General features: G+C 43.8%; 1 protein-coding gene across 6 annotated transcripts in view; it reads left to right on the top strand.

The window, feature by feature from the left end:
- Positions 1–214: 214 nt before the first annotated feature.
- The window catches only part of cicb (capicua transcriptional repressor b), a 40902-nt gene continuing 18842 nt past the window's right edge, over positions 215–22274 (top strand). For 4 of the 6 annotated variants that reach the window (XM_005731832.1, XM_013910532.1, XM_013910533.1 and 1 more), the window contains exons 1-3: positions 215–649; positions 714–928; positions 7083–11024. In XM_005731832.1, coding sequence (XP_005731889.1) covers positions 7211–11024 — 3814 coding nt within the window. In that variant the 5' untranslated portion in view covers positions 215–649; positions 714–928; positions 7083–7210. Of the gene's footprint in view, positions 650–676; positions 929–7082; positions 11025–22274 lie in introns of those variants that run through there. The other 2 variants (XM_013910531.1, XM_013910530.1) reach the window with 2 other exon arrangements.

Below are 22274 nucleotides of genomic sequence, written 5' to 3'. Positions count from 1 at the left end.
CTGAGGCGCTACTTTCCCGCTGCACCACACTGTTTGTGGATGAGCACAAACAGTTGATGCATTATCACCGTCTGCTCGGGGATGGCACTTGTGCTGTCAATTATGGTAAACATACTCCTTTTCAGAAGGGGAGGGGGCATTTGTGCCTTTCTATTGGCTCTGGGTCATTTGATCCCTCCTCTCGGCCCGCCCACATGCTGTTCCTATGGTTCCCAATCCTCTTATTGGATACTGTAAAGTTTGGGACAGGACACCGGTCTAGCTCAGCATCCACTTCACTATTCGCTAGTCTCCCCAGTCCGTCAAGTGGACTTTGACAGGCCGCCACACCCACTGATCTCTGGCGCCGATGCTGACTGGCTACTGTACCTGTCAACGACCTCTCATTGGTCGGCTTGCCCAGCTGTTAGTGGTTCATTCACCATTTTGTGACTGTAGTGGAAAAGAAGAGCGATAGTTTTTTATATCCTTGTTTGAGTTTCTGTGGGGGAAAGACATGTTTTGCGGAGGAAAAGTAAAGAGTGAGTCCGGCCCGCACAGCCACCACAGCCGACAGCCGAGGGATGTTACCATGAGTTACGCGAACCTCCTCATCGGCAAAATAAGACCATAAATCTTTCTCTGGCCAGTGGTGAAAAGCTCTGTTTGGGTGAGTTGAAACTAAGTTGGCACACGGCAGTGAAGCTAAACTGACTTAAATTTTCCATTTTCAGGAGCTGCGAGTTACCACGACGCGAGAGCCAACTGCCAACGGTCGGTCGTTCGGTTGTTCCGCTACCGTGTGAAGAAATGGAGTGACAACGCGAGGAAGTATCGAGAGAAAGGGGAGGGGTGTGGGGGGGTGTAACAGCCTAAAAACTTTCTGAAATGTTTTTACCGCAGTCCCACGGACACCCACGGAACATTTCAGCTCCGTTAAAACGGCGAGGTTAGTGTGGAGTACTTTTTCCTTCCTTCCCTTAGTTTACGAGTTTTGCGTGGAGCAGCGCTAGCGTAGTAAAAAAAAAAGAAGAGAGAGCGAGAAAGGAAAAACAACCGACCTATTTGCGGCACTGCAGCCCAAATGTTTACTAACAGGCTCGCTCGGTGTTAAAAAAGCGCACTTTAGGAGGAAACGGATAACACCTACAGAGCGAATTGCACCCAGTTTTCCTGCGCTCTGACTCACGGTGTCATTATTTGGGTGCTGTATCCGCTACCGTTTGCGTACTACCACTACTACAACCACCACTACTACTAACGTTACTGAGCTGCTTACTAGAGCGAAACACCAAGACGAAAAAGATTCTGCTTCATTTATTTTTTCCCAAGTTTTTTTTTTAAATTAGAGTGACTGGCACCATTAAAAGGAAGCCTCCCCCGGAGTGGATACGTGCACTCCAGGCGTTGTAGTGAGTATTTGCATGCCAAGAATCGCTGTATAAGGAAGACTTGGGACCGTCTATAAGGGGACAATAAAGCGTCACTTGAAACCGGTTGTTTGTGTTTGTTACCGAGGACCGTGCAGCACGGCAGACCGCCTGACTGTCTCGAGTCATAATACTCCTTTGACATTGTGTAGTACTCTCAGAGATCAGCTAAAAAAAAAAAGATGCACACCGTGTTTTCTCGTCTCTTCCATCGCCAACACTACACTTTTTTCTTTTTTTGCACAGCAATCCTGCAATCAGTGTCGATGCAACCTTGACATCTCTGACTAGGCAGTTTTTAACAGTTGTGTCATGTTTGTCTTTAGGTATTTTTTCAGTGGCAGGAATTGTTTTTACATTTTAGGTTCAGATTTCCTCTTTTTTTTTTTTATTAATTGTTGCACTTGTGTGGCCATGGTGCTGTATAGCTTGTTGAGCTGTTGGCCATTGATATGGCATTGGCAGTTCTGCCATTTGGTTCCAAACAGGAACAGTCGCTGTGATCTATGCTCCAACCTTCCTTGCTGATCAATACGAGCCAGGATGCACAAATTTCAGCTCTCGTTGTTTCTTCTTTATTAGTCAGATATGTCATCCGCTAAACAGCTGCCGGTATTCATGCTACCTCACAATGGATGCGTCTGTATATAACGCACACACACACACACACTTAAAATACCCTAACAACATATTTTTCTTTCTGTGTCAGTTGTCTGTTAAATCACTTCCCACATACTCATGAGCTCACAAACCACAGCATGAGTGTGCATAGCAGCAGAGAGATTTATCTTCTTTTCTTTTTTTAATGTATTTTTTTTGGTGCTGTTTCATGTGAGACTGTGTTCTCCCCGGTGACCCAGTTAAGGGCAAAGGCTCCCTAACACGCTGAAGTGTACGAGGGCCACGGCACACTTCAGTATCATCATCACACGTTCCTCCTTCTCCCGCGTATGTCCCCGTCACTGCAGCCCCTGCGCCCGTACAGACACCCATAAAATGCTTTGAGGAGAGGGATGAGCTGCAGTATGTGTGTGTGTGTGTGTGTGCGCACGCGCCTGCTAACTACGTACACTCATACTGACATACGGTGCAAACGCAGTGCTGAACAAGGTGGACTCAACCTGAAGACCGCTGTATAAACTCTGACATTAGTGTAGTGTAAGTAGCTCTAATGCCACATGTCACATACACACACGTTTTGCGCCACATTGTGTTGGGGCATAGGCTAAATTCTCTACGACTGACCGAAATAAACTGGCATCAAGGCAGATGTTTATTAGGGTTTTATATTCCAGTAATAAACACTGTACAACTCATTTTATTTTGTAGTGTTGACACTGAGATGATGTCGACAAATGCCTTGTGTGTGTGTGTGTGTGCGTGTGAAATGGGTTCTTGGTAGCACCTATGTGTAAACTGTTCACTAAATTTTCTCCTTGCAAAAAAAAGTGAAGAATTTTCATCTCCAAATTCATTTCGTAAAAGCCTATTTATCCTTATTGTTGTTGTTTTTTCCCCCCCTCCTGCATACGTCAGTGTGGATGAGTGCTTGTACGACACAGTGACTGTGTGACAATATATATAGGTCCAAGGGAGATTTTAACAGGGTATGCATGACTGCACGGTGAATTCCTGAGAGAGCATTTAATGTGTGTGCGTAAAGTTTGGAGGAGGGGTGCATTATGGGCTCCTGTGTGTTTATTGGGAGAAACAGCAGCTTTTTGCAGTTTAAAGAGGAGTCCAGTCCAGCGCCGTGGAGACGCTGATTATCTGTCTGTTCAAGATTTACAGCAGCTTTAGATCAGACCAGCACATATTCTGCTATTAACCTGCTCTAACGCTGGAAGGTGGAGACCTCTTGAATTACCTAAATTATGACCGAGCTTCTCTCTCCGCTTCACCCAGATTGTCCTAATTTTTTGATTAACAATTCATGTTGAAAAGCAACACCCAGGAGGGGATGTTCTGAGTTTCTGGACATGTTTTTTTGGTATTGTGATAGTCTCTAGTAAACAACAAGAGTTAAAGGTCTGCCGTTATTTTCAGGTTAGGGGGTGCACGGCTGAGCGCGCAGTGTGTATGATGCTTTTGATCTTTCAGCAAGGGATTAGGACATGTGAAACGTTCTTTTTCATTTATTTATGTGGTAACACAGGAATTATAGATGCGTCGTGCATAAATGTATATATTCCTTTTACAAATAAAATCATAGTTCAACATATCTGTGGTGTCTTTAGCAACATTTTCGTGTCAGCTGGAAATTTCAAATAAGATTTTGTGGAGTACAAGCATGCTTGAAGAATTTAACCCAATGATAAATAAATACACCCGTTGCAAACTTGCACCAAATATCTAACTCTTATGTCCCACGCTGAAACTCCTCTTCACTGCACATAATCTGCTCAGCTGTAGAGTCCCTTAAAAGTTACAGAATGTGAATACACACACATGCTTGCCACTGTCTTATCAGCCAAAGCCTAAAGCATTTTGGAGGGCCATTAGCATGACCAAACGCATTTTTCTGAGCTAAGATCAGATCCTCTCGAGTCATTTACCCAACTAGTCAGTCAGCCATTTGGCCCTCAGTCCTTCCTGTCTTTTCCAGTACTCCAGAGTATCTGTACTGGACCAGCATTCCCAGTCTAGGCATCCGTGTCTAGTCTAATAAAGGGCAAACTTGGCCTGGGAAGGAACATTCCAGCAGTCTGAGATTTTTTCTTTTTCTGGGATGAATGTTCTTTTAAATTAAAAATTAAAAATGACAAAGAGCTTTTTAGTAATTAGGGAGTGAGTAATGTATGTTTGCTTATACCGCCTTTTATTAGGTTTTGTTTCTGGTGTGTAGTGCACAGTATTTTTGATAAATAAGGTGCATTAATTTCCCTTTGAAGCTGTCAAAGATCGGGATACGTTTACTCTGAAAACATCGAAGAAGTCTGGAAACATTTAATTTAAGGATAAAATAAACAGTGCTCGACTTCTTTTACATACACTTAGGAAGAGTTTTGTAGTTGATGGTAAATACAGTATGCAAAGATATAAATAGAGTGATGTACTCAATCTGCATCTGCAGGAAGCCTCGCAGTTACAGTCCATGTGTTAACCTTCACACGTGGCACCCTTGCAGTGAAATAACCAACGTCAGTATCAGCATTTACAGAGGGAATTATGAAGATGTGATTATTTCACTTCTGTCCATCGATATGCAACATAATTACGAGAATGTGGAGTAAATGGAAATTAAAGCCTGTTTGTACAATAAATAATGTTTTGTGTTGAGGGCAGAGGTCCAAATGCAGAGTCAGTGATGAGTGTGTGAAAGACTCAAGTTGTTTATTAGTCATTCAGGAAGAGATGCTTTTCTGCGCTGCAGGAAGTGGAACTGGTGTGTGTCATATTGGGTGTTGTTTTGGCAAACAGATAGTTAACAACAAAGGTCACCTTATTTGTGTGTGTGTGTGTGTGTGTGTGTGTGTGTGTGTGTGTGTGTGTGTGAGTGTGAGAGAGAGAGAGAGTAACAAACTTTTCCAGCATCTAGCACAGGAAGCCTGAATGTGTATGTGTAAGTTTATATCTATTTGTGTGAATTCAGGCATTTGGTCATGTTTGTGAGCTGCTGAGCTTGATCGAGAGGAGCACATATACGCACGTCTGCGTACGAGTGTGTGTGAGACTGTTTGTGCGTGCCATTGTATTTAGCCTGTAATCTTGCATCAGTGAGTGTGCCTGATCCTGTGCCAGCCTTTTAATTTCTCTCATTTTGGGCATATCTTGCCATGGCAGATTATTCCAATTAAATTGTCTTTTTGTACAAATGTGTGTGTGTGTGTGTGTGTGTGTGAGTATCAGTGTGACATTGACAAAAGACGACTGTGAAAGACTGAGACATCGAGAAAGAGGGAGAGGGGAGAGAAAAAGAGAGGGGGGGCCAGCGAGTGCTAGAATGACAGTGGAAATTCCCAGTGACTATACAAGAACGGCCTATCTGAGCAAACATCCTAAGAGCCACATGCTCCAGCCTCTTTCTCTCTTTCATGTTGTTGGGTGACCTCACGCAGGCCACTGCCAGGCTTCTAGCTCCCGATGGAAGTCAGGAAAAATAAATGCTCGTTCCCAAGTTGATCACATGGCATCAAGTCTGTAACACTTGTCGTGAGAAAGCGGCCCCGTCGCACGTCGAAGTAGCTGAAGCGAGTATAGCAGAGATCTGTGTGCGACTCGAGTGCATTTATGTGTGCATTTAAAATTGACGAGATGAAGGCCTCATTGAAGACTTGTTCCTTCTTTTTTCTTTCTTTCTTTCTTTGCTGACCTTTTCTTTTAAATCACGCTCACTCAGACCTAACCAGAGTAAACATAGCTCTCAGACATGCTTGACCAGGATTACCTAGGCAGCGATCGCTCATAATCATCACAGTTTAAATCAGCTGGTATCATTAGTAATAAGCTAACTATTAAAAGGTCTTGAGAAGAATAAAAAGAGTGTTTGAGTAGGATTCAGACTGTTTTTGTTTGAGATGCCCTTCGAGTTTATATGTGTGTGTGTATATAAACCCCCTGATGAAGTCTTATCCTGGAGTTTTTTAGGTTAAATATGCCCATCCTGTGAGAGTAAAGGCATTTACAGAGACTGCCTTGGAGTGCTTTGATTATTAGTCTATAGGAGATTATTGATATTTAAAACAAAATCCACCATGTCCTTCATTTTAGTTGTTTTGAAATGTTGTCATTAATGTTATAATCGAGATTTTGTGTTTTGAGTGCACACACTCTGCAGGGATGTGGTGATATGTCGTCCTAAAATAACTAACGCTGTATCGGCAAAAAGATGACATTTACCGATGTCAGTGGCCGATGTTGTGTCACTGAGCTCACTTGTCACATCTGTATTCTGTTGAATAAATGTTCAAAGATAATATGATGATAAGCAGCTATTTATTTATAATTAAAATGCCTTTGTTCCTCTTTTGAGGTAATAAATATCAAAAACACAATACACAAAAAGAAGACAAATATTTTTTATCAGCTGCCATACAAACTGTTATCTAAATCTTTGGTATCGGCCCACAGTTTTAGAAAACAGTGCATCCTTAAACTCTCGTTTATACACGTACGCTTTATGGACCAAAGTACGCCTACACATCAGGGCCCATTAATGCTCGACGTTGTTGCCCTCGCAAACAGAGCTGGACCACAAAAGTGACGTCACGTTGGTGTCATTTCAGCCGGTCCTGCACTTCTTGATTTTTACATTTTTTTGAAAGCCTTGTTGTCATCGAGTCAGCGCAGTGTTGGTGACTTTTACGCACAATGCACCTCAGCACTTGCCAACCCTGCTCTGTACCTTTGCAAGAATACCACCTAACATTTAATGTCAAATTATCTACGAGGAAGAAATTTCATGAGCTGACCGGTTACAGTGCCCATCTTTTTGAGTTTATACACCTGTGGTAGCAGGAAAACCTGATTCCAGATTAAGATTAAGTACTTTTGTCCTTGTTGTTTATGTAGTTTATCTCGAATCAGGCATAAACTAGGAGAGTGAACAGACTTCAGATATTGAGCCAATGTGATAGCCAACATACTCTTAATCGTCATTTTTGTTCTCTGCACTTCTTGGTTATGAATATAATAAATGACCACTTGTCTTCTGCACCTCTTTTTTCTTTTCAGATTCCAGTACAGAGGGAACAGAAAAAACGTGCAAAAGAAAAAGTGTTGGAAAACAAGGAGTGCTTTGGAAGTAGAAAAAAAAGGAAACGCCGTGCAATCTGCAGGACTTGGTGAGCAGTGAAGAAAAGATGAGGCCATTAAAGAAACACAGAGGGCGTTCTCCCCCGTTAACTAGAGGCAGAGGGGGGAGGAGGAGAGGGGGCTCTCAGCCTCCCCAAGAAAAGGACCCCAGAAGAGTCAAGAGGGAGACTCTTGTCAAAACCACACAAAGCACCCCTTCCAAACGCAAACACGGCCAACCCAACTCTGACAAGGAACCAATCACAAATAGCAATACCCCCATGAGGGAGGAGCCTACTGAACTGAGGAAACCTGTGGAGTCAGCTGAGAATGGTGGAAAGCAAGCAGAAGAAAAGACAGAAAAGGAGAAGATAGCGGGCACAAATGGAAACAGTACTATGCCCGCTGATTCTGTAGCATTTCCTACCTCTGCCCCAGCGCCACTCACCACAGCTACACCCTCTATAGCCACCAGTCACAGCCCCAGTTTAGGCTCAGTTTCTAGTAGGAAAACAGCCACGTTTAAGGCTCGTGTACCCAAAAAAAAATACACATATGAGCACTTTGCCAACAGTGCAAGTGTTACATCTACCATTCCTACCTCCAGCCCTGCTCTCGTAAATAACAGTTACTGCAATATCAGCAGCAAAGTTAGTGATAGTGTTAATAGTCCCAATAACCATTTCAAGACTAGTAACAGTGTTAGTAATAGCATTAATAAAAGCACTAACAGTAGTACTAATAGTAACGCTACAAGTGGTATTAATAACATGAGCAGTAACAGTTGTGATGGGAGCCATACTACTTTTATCAATAGCAGTAATAGCATAAGTAACAGTTGCTCAGGTAATCAGCCATCAGTGCTAACTGTGGACAGTAAAGCTACAGAAGCAAACCATTTTGTCTCCATGGAGGATAAAACCCTCAGGACAGCAGATTCCCAGGAAAAAGCGTCCCAGTCTGGGGAAAATGAGCCTGAGGGGGCCCCGAACTCTGTGCGCTCCTCCTCCACGGATACAGCTAGTGAGCACTCGGCTGACCTGGATGTGATGGAAGCATCAGGACCAAGTCTTCATCAGAAGAACTACCACATCCCAGCTCCTCTACACAACTCACACCCTAAAGAGCCCAATCTGTCAGAGGGGCTAGCTGAAGCTCTGGCCAAAGGCATGAAGAACCAGAGAGTCCTGGCTCGCTGTGTCACAAGCGGTGGTGAGGCTACGAATAGTGGACACTCACGCCCCCCGTCACATATTTTTAGACCAGGGGTGGTGCGTAGGGTGTGTGGGGGTACTGTCGAAGTTCAGCTCCAAGGAGAGGAGACCCTTGTAAAATATCCATTTCATAGTGGAAGTACAATGACGTCGTCAGGGACTGAGAGCACTGTGGATTTTATTTTAGATGCCCCCCCACCTGGCATGACACCTGTAGCTGTTGGGACCCAAGTGTGTGTTCCGTTTGGTGGGGAGGAAGGAGAATCTCTGTTGTACAGAGAGGGGATTGTTACTGAGGTGGACCCACACCCTGGTGTCTCATTTCCTTACCAGGTGCTCCTGAGTGAAAAAAAAGAAACTCTGGGTGGAGGGGCAATAGAGGAGAAAGAGAAAAGGAGCACAAGCAGCCAGGCTGTGTGGGTGTCCCGACAGAGCCTGAGATTACTCACTCCTCCTTGGGAGGTCTCACATTTAGATGGTGGGAGAGCAAAGGAGAGAGAGCGGGAGAGAGAACGGGAAGAGAGACAGCGGCGGGAGGAGATGGAGGTCGAGAGAGAGGTTTGCCAGCTGAGTATTGGAATGGGAGTGTTGGGAGGTGGAGTAAGGCTGGGTCATAGTTTTTCACATGGCGGGGTTATAGGAGGACATAACTATGGAACCGTACATCCACCCACAAATTCCTCCACTGGGACTTCTAGTGCCGTTACCAGCACAGGTCACGGATGCAGCGATAATTACTCTGATCGAGAAAGACAGAAAGAGCCAAACACACCAGAAGAAGATGTTGAGGTGTCTCGTTTTACACACACCGTTAGTCATAAGACAAATCCTGCAACCTCTCAGCACAACAGCATCCTCTGCAAGTCCAGCAGCTATCCTCCCTCCTCCCCCCACCTCTCTGTGGTGAGAAGCTTGGGACCCCCACACCTCTCCACTGTAGCTAGTCCTCAGCCAACTCCATCCCCAGCCTTACTGGGGTCTGAAATGAACAACACCACTTTAAACCTACCTCCATCCAAAACCACTCCTACTCAGACCCTTACTCCTACTTCTGGTGGGGGGTCCTCCTCTACCTCCTCGCGCTCAAGGACGCCCCTTTCATTGGCTCAGCAGAAATACAAAAAGGGTGATGTTGTCTGCACACCTAATGGTATCCGTAAGAAGTTCAATGGTAAGCAGTGGAGGAGGCTGTGCTCCAGGGAGGGTTGTATGAAGGAGTCTCAGCGCCGAGGATACTGCTCTAGACACCTGTCCATGAGGACCAAAGAGATGGAGGCTGCAGGTGCAGAGAGGGGAGGAGGAGGAGGCAGCAGCTCAGGGACAGTCACCCCTTCTGACCTCCGGGGAAGAGCAAGCAGTGAGTTTGAGTGGGACGACACATCAAGAGAGAGCAGTGAGGCCAGCAGCAGAGGAGACTCCAGACCCCGACTGGTCCTCCCCTCCCTCCTCCCTCATGACCTGTCGTCACGGTTTGACTTTGATGAGTGTGAGGCTGCCACCATGCTGGTGTCATTAGGAAGCTCCCGCTCTGGCACCCCCTCCTTTTCTCCCATCTCCAACCAGTCACCCTTTTCCCCTGCCCCCTCTCCCTCGCCCTCTCCACTGTTCGGTTTCAGGCCGGCCAACTTCTCCCCGATTACGGCATCCCCGGTCTTGCAACATCGGAGGCACAGACAGCCCAGTGGCACAGGGGGAGGAGGGGGAGGGGGCAGTAAGGCATCATCCACATCTGGAGGAGAAAGGGAGAGACACACTTCAGGCGTCCAACCCACCTTACAGAGTAACCTTACGTTTACAGTCCCCATGAGCCCCAGTAAGCGAAAGCCAGATGCACCTCTTCCACCACCCTTGCCCTCACATCACCATGATTACACACCCAAAACAGAGCTGGATCCTGGCGACCATAACAGCTCTTTCAGAGTGCTGTCACCCCAAACGCCAGCTTTGCATTCCCGCACACACACTCCCACCTTCTCCCGACCCAGAGGAGTGACCACTCCCTCCTCCAGCAGGCCCCCTTCTTCCACTGCTGTCTCCCCTCCTCCTCTTCTGGTGTCCCCAACTCCTCCTTCTCCTCTCACTACTGACGGAGGGCCTCGTCGTGTGGTCCCTGTTTCCCAACAGGCCTTGCGGGACTCTCCTGTTATTGTGAGGAATCCCGAAGTCCCACTGGCAAAATTTACAGAGTGTCCCCTGGGAAGAGGAGGAGTAGGTGGTGTTGGAAATGAGGGAGGGAAGGAAAACAGTTTGTCTAAAGACATCACCCAAACCCACCTGACTCCTCAGCCAGTTTCTGGCCTCCAGGTTCCTGTCCCAATTAACGCTGCTGCAGCCGCAGTACCTAATGGCACTGTCCTCTTACGGAGCCCAGCCCAAACTCTGGTGCTCGTGTCCCCAACACCTTCCTCCTTGCCCACCGCTGACACCCCTGCTACTGCGCTGCAGGCCCTGTCAGTTACTGTCAGCACAACGGTCACAGTTCCTGCTCCAAGTAGCACGGACAGCTGTGGGGAACGAGAAGAGAACAGGGGCGCAGGGTTTGGTGGTGAGGTCCAGCAGCCAGTTCCCTGTCACCCTTCCCCCACAGCTCTGCTGCCCCTGATCCTGCCAGCGGAAAGTCTTCACCCCGTCCCACGCAAGGACATCATCATGGGACGTCCAGGCACAGGTGAGAATTGGCGCAGATGTGTGGGTGTATTTTGTGTGTGAGGGAATAAGAAAAAGTAAGGGAAAGAGACATAAACTGCAAAATGCAGTTATTTCAACAATAGGAGGAAAAGAGATATGCGGATTAAATATGTTAATATTATCATTTAAGTTCAAGTCAATCATAAAGATACAGATTTATAGATTATTATTCAGTGAAAATAAACTGAAAAATGTTGTTTTATACTTTCTGCATGTTTCAAAATTCAAAGGTTAAGAGTTTAGACTTTCTTTAAAGGATATGTTGTGGTTTTCTAAATACAAATCACTTGAGTTAAACTTTATTCCAGCTTGATTCATATAATTCCTTCTCTGTATTTACAGTAAGAAAATTAACAAAATAGTATCCTATAGTTTTATTTTACTTAACAACCTTAGTATGATTTTTTTTTCTTGCAACCCTAGTATTGTGATGAACTCTCAAAGCATAATTAGCACCATTTAGTTTAAATTTGTTTACACATTTTCAGTAAAATTATAATTTTTTCTAATTCTCTCACTCTTTAAAAGGTATTCTTTTTAATCTGTGTGATTCTGTAGCATCAGTTGCTGACACACACAGAAAACGTGTCGGCTGTGAATGGCCAGAGATGTGTTGTATACTGACGTTGAACCAGCATTTTGCAACCAGAACCCAATAATTATTTCACACAGAAAATGAGACTTGCAGTGATTGTGAAGCTAAATCTTGTGAAAAGTGATGATAGAATTTTTTTTGCATTATCTAGAATTCAGCTGAAACTGCTGCAAACACACACGCTCTCTCTTTCTCTCTCTCTCTCTCTCTCTCTCTCACACACACACACACTGATTGAGATACATTTATTTAAAATCTGTAATTCCAAAATTACATTCGTCTGTCAATTCTAATAGTAAATTGAAAGGAAATAGCTTTGTATTTTGTATGTGTCTCTTCCTGTATATGTACGATGTATATGCATATATAATCTATTTTTTCTATTTCGTTCATCTGAACAATCATCCATAAATCGATCATATTTCTTTTGAACAATGCTGCATAATGTTTTTCTGGTTTATATCATAACGTCCCACTCTCATAATCTGAGAGCAGATGACTGCCATGGTGCATTAGAGGGTTAGATTCACATGGACGTGCCACGACCTGGGTGTGCTGCTGCCCAGTGAAAGGAGCTCCTGTTAGCCATCATGCTGTTGTCCCATATGGCTATCTCGATTTGTCTGTCCACCATCCTCACTTCTGCTGGTAACACTAAACTAAGTGCTAAAGCTGGTCACATGATCCGTGTAAGCTCTGGAGCGAGCACATATGAAACACCAGGTCAGGACTAGACTTGTTCCAGGAGTCACTGCTGATGGCTATAAATTCACTACGGTCACTAAAATCACTAGTCAGCACTCAGTGCAGGTAATGAACTCTGATCCTTTGTGGTACCTCTAAGCAAAGGGAGTTTGGTGTATTTTCTAGCGTGTTTTACATGCTGTATGATAATTGCATGTTGCACACAGACATTGTTATGAGAATAGGGAAATTAGCAAAAACAATATTTAAATTGTTCTTGGTTTGGATTTTGCTTGCAAATGCGAATAGGGCAAAAATAATTTCTGTGTGCTAATGTTAGAAAAATGCAAAAGAAGCTCATGGACACATGTGGTTCGCTGTTCTTGTGAGGTCTATAAGGAATAAACTCTATGTCATACAGGATTAGTGTGGTTTGTACCAGAAAGTGTTATATTCCCAGTCATAGACAGAAACTTTAAGTTATACCTCGCTAAAGCCAGGATACAGCACAACAGCACTGATTTGTTTGATTAAAAAGGTATACAAAAGAACAGGGAGAAATAAATGTTGTCACAAGCTGCACACGACATTAACAATTAAAAGCGGGTATGGAGCATGTGGGCTCGATGAGCAGTATGTAGGCCAGTCATAGACTCTTTCCCCCAACTTGTCTTTTATTTAGTCTTTTAAAAAGAGAGAATGAGAATGAAGGAGGCCTCAGTAAAGACGGCAGAATCCTTTTTTTTTTAAAAAGCTCAACTGAAATGCATGTTTTGTCTAATTGTTTCTCCTGTTTATTTTTATGAAAAACTCTGACCATTGTGCTTATTATAAGTGCACGTGTGATGTTGACTTCCTGACCCCAGCAGCTGTTATTCTAACTCACTACAAACTATTTCCACTAGCTCTTGCTGTGTGTATGTCCATGCGCTTGTTTGTTTAACAGTGACTCATGTAACAGTATAGCGAAACAAAGTGCAAGCAGCTTTTTTGGACAGGAGTACTGAGGTGGCTCGACTCTAATGTGTGTAGGATATACTCTGTAATTTTCAGTATGTTGTGTGGGAATATTATGGCGTATTATGGAGTACGTGTGTGTGCATACGTGTATGAGAAAGCATTATTCATCAGCTGTTGAAACTAAAAGCCTACTTTTCCGTTGTGTTATATATGGACACGTACTATCAGTAAGAGTAATTCACTTCACCGGGGCCTCTTGCCCTCACCACTGTTCAGACCTTCAGGAGTGTGACAGAGAAGTGGACAGGGAAGGGAGCGCTGTCATTTTGAGTGTACGGTTCGTCCTCAGATCCCCTTTTTTGCAGCTGAAGGGACGCCGGATGAATGAATAGGCTCTCTTTGTGTGAGTGCACGCACACTCGGCTGTGTGCGCGCGAGGATGTTTTCTGTAGAGTCAGAAAGGGTGTGTGAGCTTTTGCATATGGCCGTAGGAGAGTGTGAAATACAACAGGGAAAAAAGGTGCGCGTTTATGTGTGTGTGTGTGTGTGTGTGTGTGCACGCAATCACACATTTTGCGTGTTTATAATTTGCAAGTACATGTAGGTGTTAGTGTATTCTCATCAGCTTGGAGAATACGAGCAGTTGGTGGAGTTTTTCAGATAATTTTAAATATTGTTTTGTGAATTTGTTATTATTAAAAAGGTGTCGGATAATTTTCCTGTTTTGGAGTCATGGGGAATTGTTTCACAAACGCTAACAGGCACTCTAAACCCTTTGAAAATAAATAATGTTGATACTCTTCAGCTTCTACTATATTAGCATGATAAGTATGTGAGTATTTGGGTGATAGTATTAGCAATGATGTGGAGTATCAGTATTGTTATAAATTAGCTTGTATTTATAGCAAACCATACTCACACCTGTTAATAAGGTGGCGGAAACATCCTCACTGAAATCCTCATCCTTATCGAAATTCTCATAGATGGGTTACTAACTCAGCAGTGACAACATGTTACAACTGTTTCACGCCCTGAAATGTTTTAGGCCATTAAAAGAAAATAATATGTTAAAAGCTACAGAAGGTTAAAAAAACTTTAGATTAGGACTGAACTAAAATTTTGCACCGTAAAAAAAGAAAAATCCTAAAAAAACAGTAACATTCCGGCAGCTGGGGTGCCAAAATAATACCATAAAATAACAGAAAATAACTTTCTCATGAAAATACGGTTATTTTCAGTAATGACAACACAGTTTGTTGCTCTAATTTTACATGGGATTTTGCCTTTTTCAAGTGCTTTTAAGCATTAAATTAGGAACATTTTAATATGATTAAACAATGAAATTACCTATAAACAAGGTCAATGAATGCGGCAATATGAATAATAATACTTAAATGTACAGAAATATACAGTTAACAGTTGGTTTAAATAGTAATGGATTGCATTCATATAGCGCTTTTTGAGACCCTCAAAGCACTTTACAATTCCACTTTATAATTCCCCTCTGGCCATCACCAGTAGGTGGTAGGTGAAGTGTCTTGCCCAAGGACACAACGACCGAGAGTGTCCGAGCCAGGGCTCGAACCGGCAACCTTCTGATTACAAGGCGAACTGCCAACTCTTGAGCCACGATCACCCTAAACAACAATAATAATTATTATTATTTGATGTAAAAACAGTTTATAAGAATCATTTTATATATTTTTCTATAGCATTACATTTGAATTTAACAGTTCAATCTTCAAATAACGGACAACTAGTTGTGAGATTATGATACATTTGTGAATGTATTTTAAATAATATCAAATCTAGCATCCCTTAGATCATTTACTCAAGTGTATAGTTAGTGTGTAAAAATAGAAAAGATCAAAGTGACAATACATGCAATTACTTTATTGGTAATCAGTCCTGTCTTCTCTGCAGTATAATCCTGCACACACGCATCGGTAGGTTGTGTTTTCATTAATTCACTCTGAAATAACACAGCAATGCCCTTCCGCGGGTAAGCTGACACTGTGATGTACTTTTTAAGACGAAGCTGCATATGTTCCCTGTGTGTGTGCGTGTGTATGTGTGTGTGTTTCACCATCTATGAGGTGCTAATGAGGCTTTACATTGTCGTGTCTTTTTAAGCACCCCTGTAACTTCCTGCAACATAAAAACAACAACAACAACAACAAAAAGCTATTAAACAAACCGTCTGAAAAGGTAAAGGACAAGAGCCGCCTTCTTCTTCTTCTCCTTTTTTTTAAAATGGTGTCACATGTGTATTACATGCAGTGTGTCTGTGTGTGCGCACATCTATGAGACAGACTAACAAAGTGTCAATCACTGGGTACCGGATATGATGTGTGAGCGCTAAATGTCTGTTGCCATGGCAACAAAGCAAACATCACACTGATGTAGTTTGTACATAACACAGAATATTCACAAATAGAAAAGGCAGTCCCCCCCTTTTTCTGTGTGTGTGTGTGTGTGTGTGTGTGTGTGTGTGTGTGTGTGTGTGTGTGTGTGTGTGTGTGTGTGTGGCACGTGTGCTTGTGTCCCTTTTCTCTGAGAGAAGAAGAACTTCAGCAGGCTCACATGTTTTTACTCTCTAACGTGTTACTAACGGCTCCTTCTTTCTTACATCTCGGGCATCTTTAGTCAACATTCTCAGAAAATGGAAACAATCTAGGATAACTGGAGGGGGTTTCCTTTAATTCAGGCGTGTAAAACTCATTTTATTTTATGGGCCACATACAGACTAATCTGATCTCAAGTGTGCCAGACCAGTAAAACCACTGCATAATAAACTATGAAAATAAAGCCCTCCATATTGTTCCCTAGGTGTAAAGAAATGCTCTCGGAATACGTTCATCCAAGCCATAAGCCGTGAAAGACACCCTTTACCCCACTGCACTTTAAATATGGCAGACTACGTAAAGTATTTTTTCTTGTCATTTATTCAGTGATCTAAATGGTAACAGAATAGATGTTACCATGAATAATTAACTTAACTGCAATTTGCACACTTTGAAAGACTATCCAGTGGGCTGCATCGGACCCTTTGCTGAGCCAGTACATATACCTGGGCAGTATGTTTGACACCCCTGGTCTAAATAGCAGCAGCAGCTGCTTCCTCATCTTCTGCTGTTGTCTGTAATTTTGAAAGTTGTCTTAAAATCAGCAGAAAATACGTGACTTTTTATATTTAATGAAAGTTGTAGCCTTCTTTAGTGACGACTTTCATCAGTTCAGCTCTGAAGTCGGTGAAGAAGATGTTTATGGTGGGTTTTTTGTGTATTTGTTCTCTTGTGTCCAGATCACTAGTTCCTCTCTTCTCTATACGACCATGTAGTGAAACTACCTCTCTGTGCAGACTCATTGTAAGCATGAACGTTTTCTTAAAGAGCACCTTTAATTATTAGATTTATATTTGAATATTATTTATATGTCATTATTCCTCAGCATTTTTACCAAATCTTCATAATTCTTTGTCTCAGTGTCACATGCACACGCAGTTTGTGCAACATGGAGTAAACATGTCACACTCCCTTAAGAACACGTGAATACACTTTTTTGCACTGCTGTTCTGCACTTCGATGCATCTTTTTGACGTTCGCCCGCCTTCGTCTATCTCATTTTTGATTTTTTTTCTAAACAATTATGAGACTTTTTTTTTTAACCCTTTGCTCCATCGCATTGCAGTGGCTTCGCTTCCCCTCCTTTTACACTTCGCTCTCTTCATCCTGGTCTACCCGGATACGGATACCCGGGAATAACATCCCCACTCCCTCCCGTCCCTGCTTTACGTAACGCTTAAAGCCCTGCATATCCTCCCTGGCCATGGCAACAACCACATCTGGATCACGCAGCCCATCTAGACTGGCACCAAAGCAAATGTGAAGCCCTCAAGACTTACCACAAAAGTCACGTGCAGTCATAATCCTGTTTCCTGATGGACTTTGGGGAGATTCTCAAAATGCATTGGTGCACTGGGAGTTTGTAGTCTGAGGTGGCTCCAAGACTTTGAATGCATGTAAAGTTAGAGCGATATTGAGATTTGTTACTGCTTCTTTAAGGTTTCTGTCAAACCCACATTCATTATTCTTTTCAGGTGCTCCTCATATGACAAAGTTTACAACGAGTTTGTAGTTTCCTTCACAATTTCTTCTCTGTCCTTCATCCCACTCTCCTCCTCTCCTTTCCCTTTGCATCTTTACTTCCACAGTCTATGCACTTGCTTTCTGGTTTGTTAGCCATTTATCTGCAGGCTAGTAGTGCCCCCAGATGGTCAGACACATACATTACAAGTTCCCTCACTCGGTTGATGGAGGGATCTGGGTCTTAACTTCGTGTTTCACATATTTTTCCTGCTGCTCATCATTTGATGTTGGTAGCAGTGTTAATGAGTCTTGTAGAGCCTTTTGCATTGATTCTATTCAATTCCCTAATGTGTGTCATTCATCAAAGTAATCACTGAACATAATCTGTAGTCACAGTTTTTTTTTTTTTGTCTAACTTTCAATGAAACTGGAACAAAATGAGGAGCGAATCGAGCATCTTAAGAAAGCCCCCACAGAGCCGTCCCTCCTGGTATCCGTATGCCACATAACAGCGATTGGTTTATTTTAATGCAATAGGTGGCGATGGTCAGTAGTAGAGTTGTGACCGCGGGCGACATGGAGAACCTGTGCCCAACATAGCTGTTGCCATGGTAACTGCAAAAGACTGGTGGATCGAGTTATAATTGGACGGAGCAAAATGGTGGGTTGTGGGAGGGAGAGACAGAGGACAGGGGTGGAAGATGAATTAAGGGATGAGAGAGATGGGATGGGAAGAAGGAGCGAAGGCGGTGCTCCGCCTGCACAGTGCCAGTGTAGGTAAAGACGAGGAGGAGGAGGAGGAGGAAAAGTTTCTCGTGTGATGTCACGAGGCGTTTGACAGATGTAATTGGGGGGTAAAGGCATGCACACATATGCACATGAAAAGCATGATGTCTGTGAGAAGAGACAGCACATGAAAGCTGCTGAACACCTACACAGATACTGCACCGCCAGCACAGCAGCAGGGAGAGATGGTGAAGCCAAGCTTTAGGGGAATTTCTCTTTTACTGTTTGTCTTCACACCTTCTATCTTAGTCTTACCAGTCTGCACCACTTATCTCTTGTTTTATGTGACTAAGTGCTAAAATTCTGTGGTTTCCCACCGTGTTGATTTCGCCTCCCTTGCATATGCAGCTTCTTGTGCACGCGATCAACTGATTTTCTTATCTGCACATCTTTTGCTCTAAAAAGGTATGACGGCCAGAAACCGTTAATCTACTTTTGTGCAAATACATGTGCAGTATTATTACAACACTAAGTGAACTGGAATTGTGCCGTACTCAGACCAGGATAAAGGAAAAACCGATTATTCCGCTCTGAATAATTGGTCAGTTGCAATTCCAGTTATGTTTACCCAGGGTTGCAACCACTGAACAGCCACAGCAATCTTTCATCTCCACCCCTAACCCTCTTTCACTCTTTTTTCCTTTTCATTCTCTGAGCCAAGCTGTCCAGCATCCCCTCCTTAACACACCATGTTTGCTTGATTGACTTGTTGAGAGTGCAGTGCAGTTGATAAGCTTTAGTCTCTTAGTCTGTGTCAGTGATTAAAGTTTTGTATTTTCCAATTACGTTTTATTTATGTTTCATTCTGAATGTTTTGAATTCAGGTCAGTTTCAGTTAGTTTCCAAAGTGGTTTTGCTTGTTTCAGTTTAGTTTTTACTGCTTAGTTTTAGTTCAGTTTTTGTTAGTTTTTCTATGTAATTTCTAGTGTTTTTAAAGATTATTATATTGGACGTGTGCCCCAGGGATAGGTATTATAATACAAGCCCAAGACTTTACAGAAATAGTTGATTTGGTCATGTAGACCAGCGGTCCCCGGGCCTCGGACCGGTACCGGTCCATGAGTCGTTTGGTACTGGGCCGCGAGGGTAGAGGCTCAGGTGTGAAATGTATGGTTTTCAGGGTTTTTATCGGTTTTCAGCGTTATTTTGTTATTGTTTTTATCGTTAACTCGGTTTTCCTGGGTCTTTTCACGTGTGTTATGAATAAATCTTCTTTTTCGGTACCAGTACTAGTTTTATTTTGTTGTATTCATCCGCGACACCTTAAAGGCCGGTCCGTGAAAATATTGTCGGGCATAAACCGGTCCATGGCGCAAAAAAGGTTGGGGACCGCTGATGTAGACACTCTGATTCTAAATAAATGTGTCCATAAAATACTCGTCAAACAAGTTGTGCTTTTCAGATGTGACGAAAGACTAAAAGTAAGGAAATGTCCTCAATACCCTTGAGTTGCAAACATTTCCAAATACTCTTATAGAAGTGTAACCCAGGACTTAGAGGGTTAACTTTTTTACTACTAAGGGCAGCTGCTGCCAGTGTGTCTCTCAGCCTTATTGGTCAGGTCTCAAGCTCCCGATGTGCTGACTGGCTGCTGGTGATAAATTCAGTCCCTCCCAGTATTGTATTTGTCTTATGGAACCATTAAAAAGGCTGAGAAGCAGTTCTTGCCTCAGTGAGAACCCACATCACAAATACCCATCCTCTTTCTATCTGTCTCATCAGTATAATGTCTATAAAATCTATTTAAATGCTTCCCCTTTGTCTGCCCCATCTCAGGCCTCTCACACCCTTCCTCCTTTTGAAAGAAGTTCTGTTTTCACAAGTTGTTTTCTCTCCACCCCCCATACCTCCCCCCCCCCCCCCCCCCCCCCCTCTCTCTCTCTCTCTCTCTGGCTCTCCTGCTGAAAATGACTCTCAGTCTATTTTTACCCTCTGGTCCTCTCCAATGTTAGTCTGTTCCACCCATTTTTCCTCTCCTGTTTTCAATTCTCTTCTTCTTTTCTTTCACTTTTCCTCCTTGTCCCTGTGAGTGTTGCATCAGAACATTTTTAATTCTGTCTTGGAGGAGGCACATTTGCATGATGAAGAGATGGAAAATATTTGGAGAGCTTTTTATTGGGGAAAATTGCACCACTTGCCTCGTGGCTCTTGGCTGTGTTTCTGAAAGCAAACGTGTAGCATCACCAGAAAATGGTTATATGTATTTCAAATTCCTTTTTCGAATGATTTATATTTCTAACTTGTAATGACCCTGCATGCTTATCTAGGTTTATTGGGTGAGGGTATGCATTGCAATCTTGACCCCAAAGTCCTCATCAGAGTCCACCCCCTGTGCAGATTCCCTAGAGAGACCGAAGCAGCGTGACAGGTAAAGCGCAGATAGCACACTAGCGCCTCCCTGCATGTGTGGTCTTTTTGTGTATTAAAACTGGAGCCGAGCATTAGTAAGGGGGCGGAGCTTCTCTAAATTCTGTTAAGCTATCGGTTGGCCTACATCTGAGTGTCGGCGTTTGATACGCGCTTTCACCCACCACTCAAGGTTTACTACGACTCCTCCACCAATGAAAGAAAGAAGCACAAAAATACTCACTTTTGAGGCCTTACACGGACTCCAGCTCGTGTTCCCATATCGATACAGTGAAAATATTTATTAACTATTATTGAGTATTTTAAAGAAGCTTCGAGATTAGAGGGAGAAGAGGTTATAGTTGTAACGCCGGGTGTAATTTGCATATGACTGGCATTCCAGCGCACCCTTCCGCCAATCAGCGTGCGCGGCGGGTAGATGACGGTTCGACGCCAGGGCGAATAGCCGAATAGTATTCGCCCAGGGGGGGCGGGACAAGGCTGGGCGAGGTTGACAGGACGAGAAGGGGAGGGGTACGAGTACAGGAGGTGTGTGGGGGGGGGCAAGCAGCCTAGTTTACAACAAGAGGAAGAGGAGGGAAAGAGAAAGAAAGGGCCAAGGCTTACGCGCGAGAGAGAGCGAATGAGGCAAAAATAAGGGAGTAAACTCGGGCTGGGAGGTGTGGAGATGTGATACAAGGACTTTTCTGGGCCAAAACAACACGAGTAACAGCAAGTAGTCAGCGGACTGGACGGTGTGCGCGCCGATGTCGTCCGCACGAAGTGGCTAGCTAACCTGCTGCAGACAGACCGACCTCTCAAACGGCTATCACCCAGCGTCGCGGGGTTTAAAGCCCCCACCTCCTTCCACCACCCCCCGCCGTGTTCTGGTCCTGTACTGGGGGGGGGCATCTACAACCGGTCACTCTTTTGCTGCCTCGAAAGCTTGATCGAGGAGGAGTAAGAAAAATACAACAGCAACTGCGATTCATCTCACCCCCCTCCCCTCCTTCCTTTTCTCCTCGCTGACTTGAGCCAGGAGTCCTCACCGTGGTTGCTTTCATCGCTGTGTTGTAGTCTCATCAGTTGCTAGCTAACGTCAGGTTTGTGGCCAGATTCGTCAGGCAGGATAGGAACTGCTAAATCGGAGACAGTACAGGTGGTTTTCTCGGTAATCAAACTGATGGATAGCGGGATTGTGAGCGCAGGGTGATGGATGAATGCACCAGATTTACGGTAACGATTTCTTCTTATGAGTGGGAACAAATACAACTAGTTCGGTGTTTCTTTTATAGGTGTTAACTGAATTGCCTGGTTAAAACAGGTGGATATCGTAATCCCGAGGGGGGTGGGGGGCATATATCAGAGAAACAAGTTTCGGAGTAATGCACTTAACAGACAGTGTTATATTTGATGTCAGTACATTTGAAAATAGGATTTTATAGTTGCGACATGAAAATAATTGCGTTTCTTTTGCCCGTGTCTGTGCGGCGGGTGCACGACCAGGGGCGTTCCCGAGAGGTTGGTCCAATTTGGAGCGGTGCACTTGAGGCTCCGGTTATTGCAAGAGGCAGCTAAATTTGCCGTGATTTCTTTACACCCCCCCCCCCACTGACTTTTTTTGGCAGCTGCTCCTCACTCCCCAACACATCTCCCCTTTCCTGCGCCTCTATTCCCCTCTCTGTGTCGCCCCCCCCCCCTTTTTTTTTTTCTTTTAAAATGCCCGAATCAGCAAGTGTTGAAAGTCGGTGTTGAGGGAAACGGCGAACAC

The sequence above is a fragment of the Pundamilia nyererei genome, unplaced genomic scaffold, assembly GCF_000239375.1.
Source record: "Pundamilia nyererei isolate P.nyererei 1_Seehausen unplaced genomic scaffold, PunNye1.0 scaffold00045, whole genome shotgun sequence".
Classification (NCBI taxonomy): Eukaryota; Metazoa; Chordata; class Actinopteri; order Cichliformes; family Cichlidae; genus Pundamilia; species Pundamilia nyererei.
The sequence above is the reverse complement of the archived record's forward strand: the minus strand, read 5'-3'. Positions and strand labels throughout refer to the sequence as shown.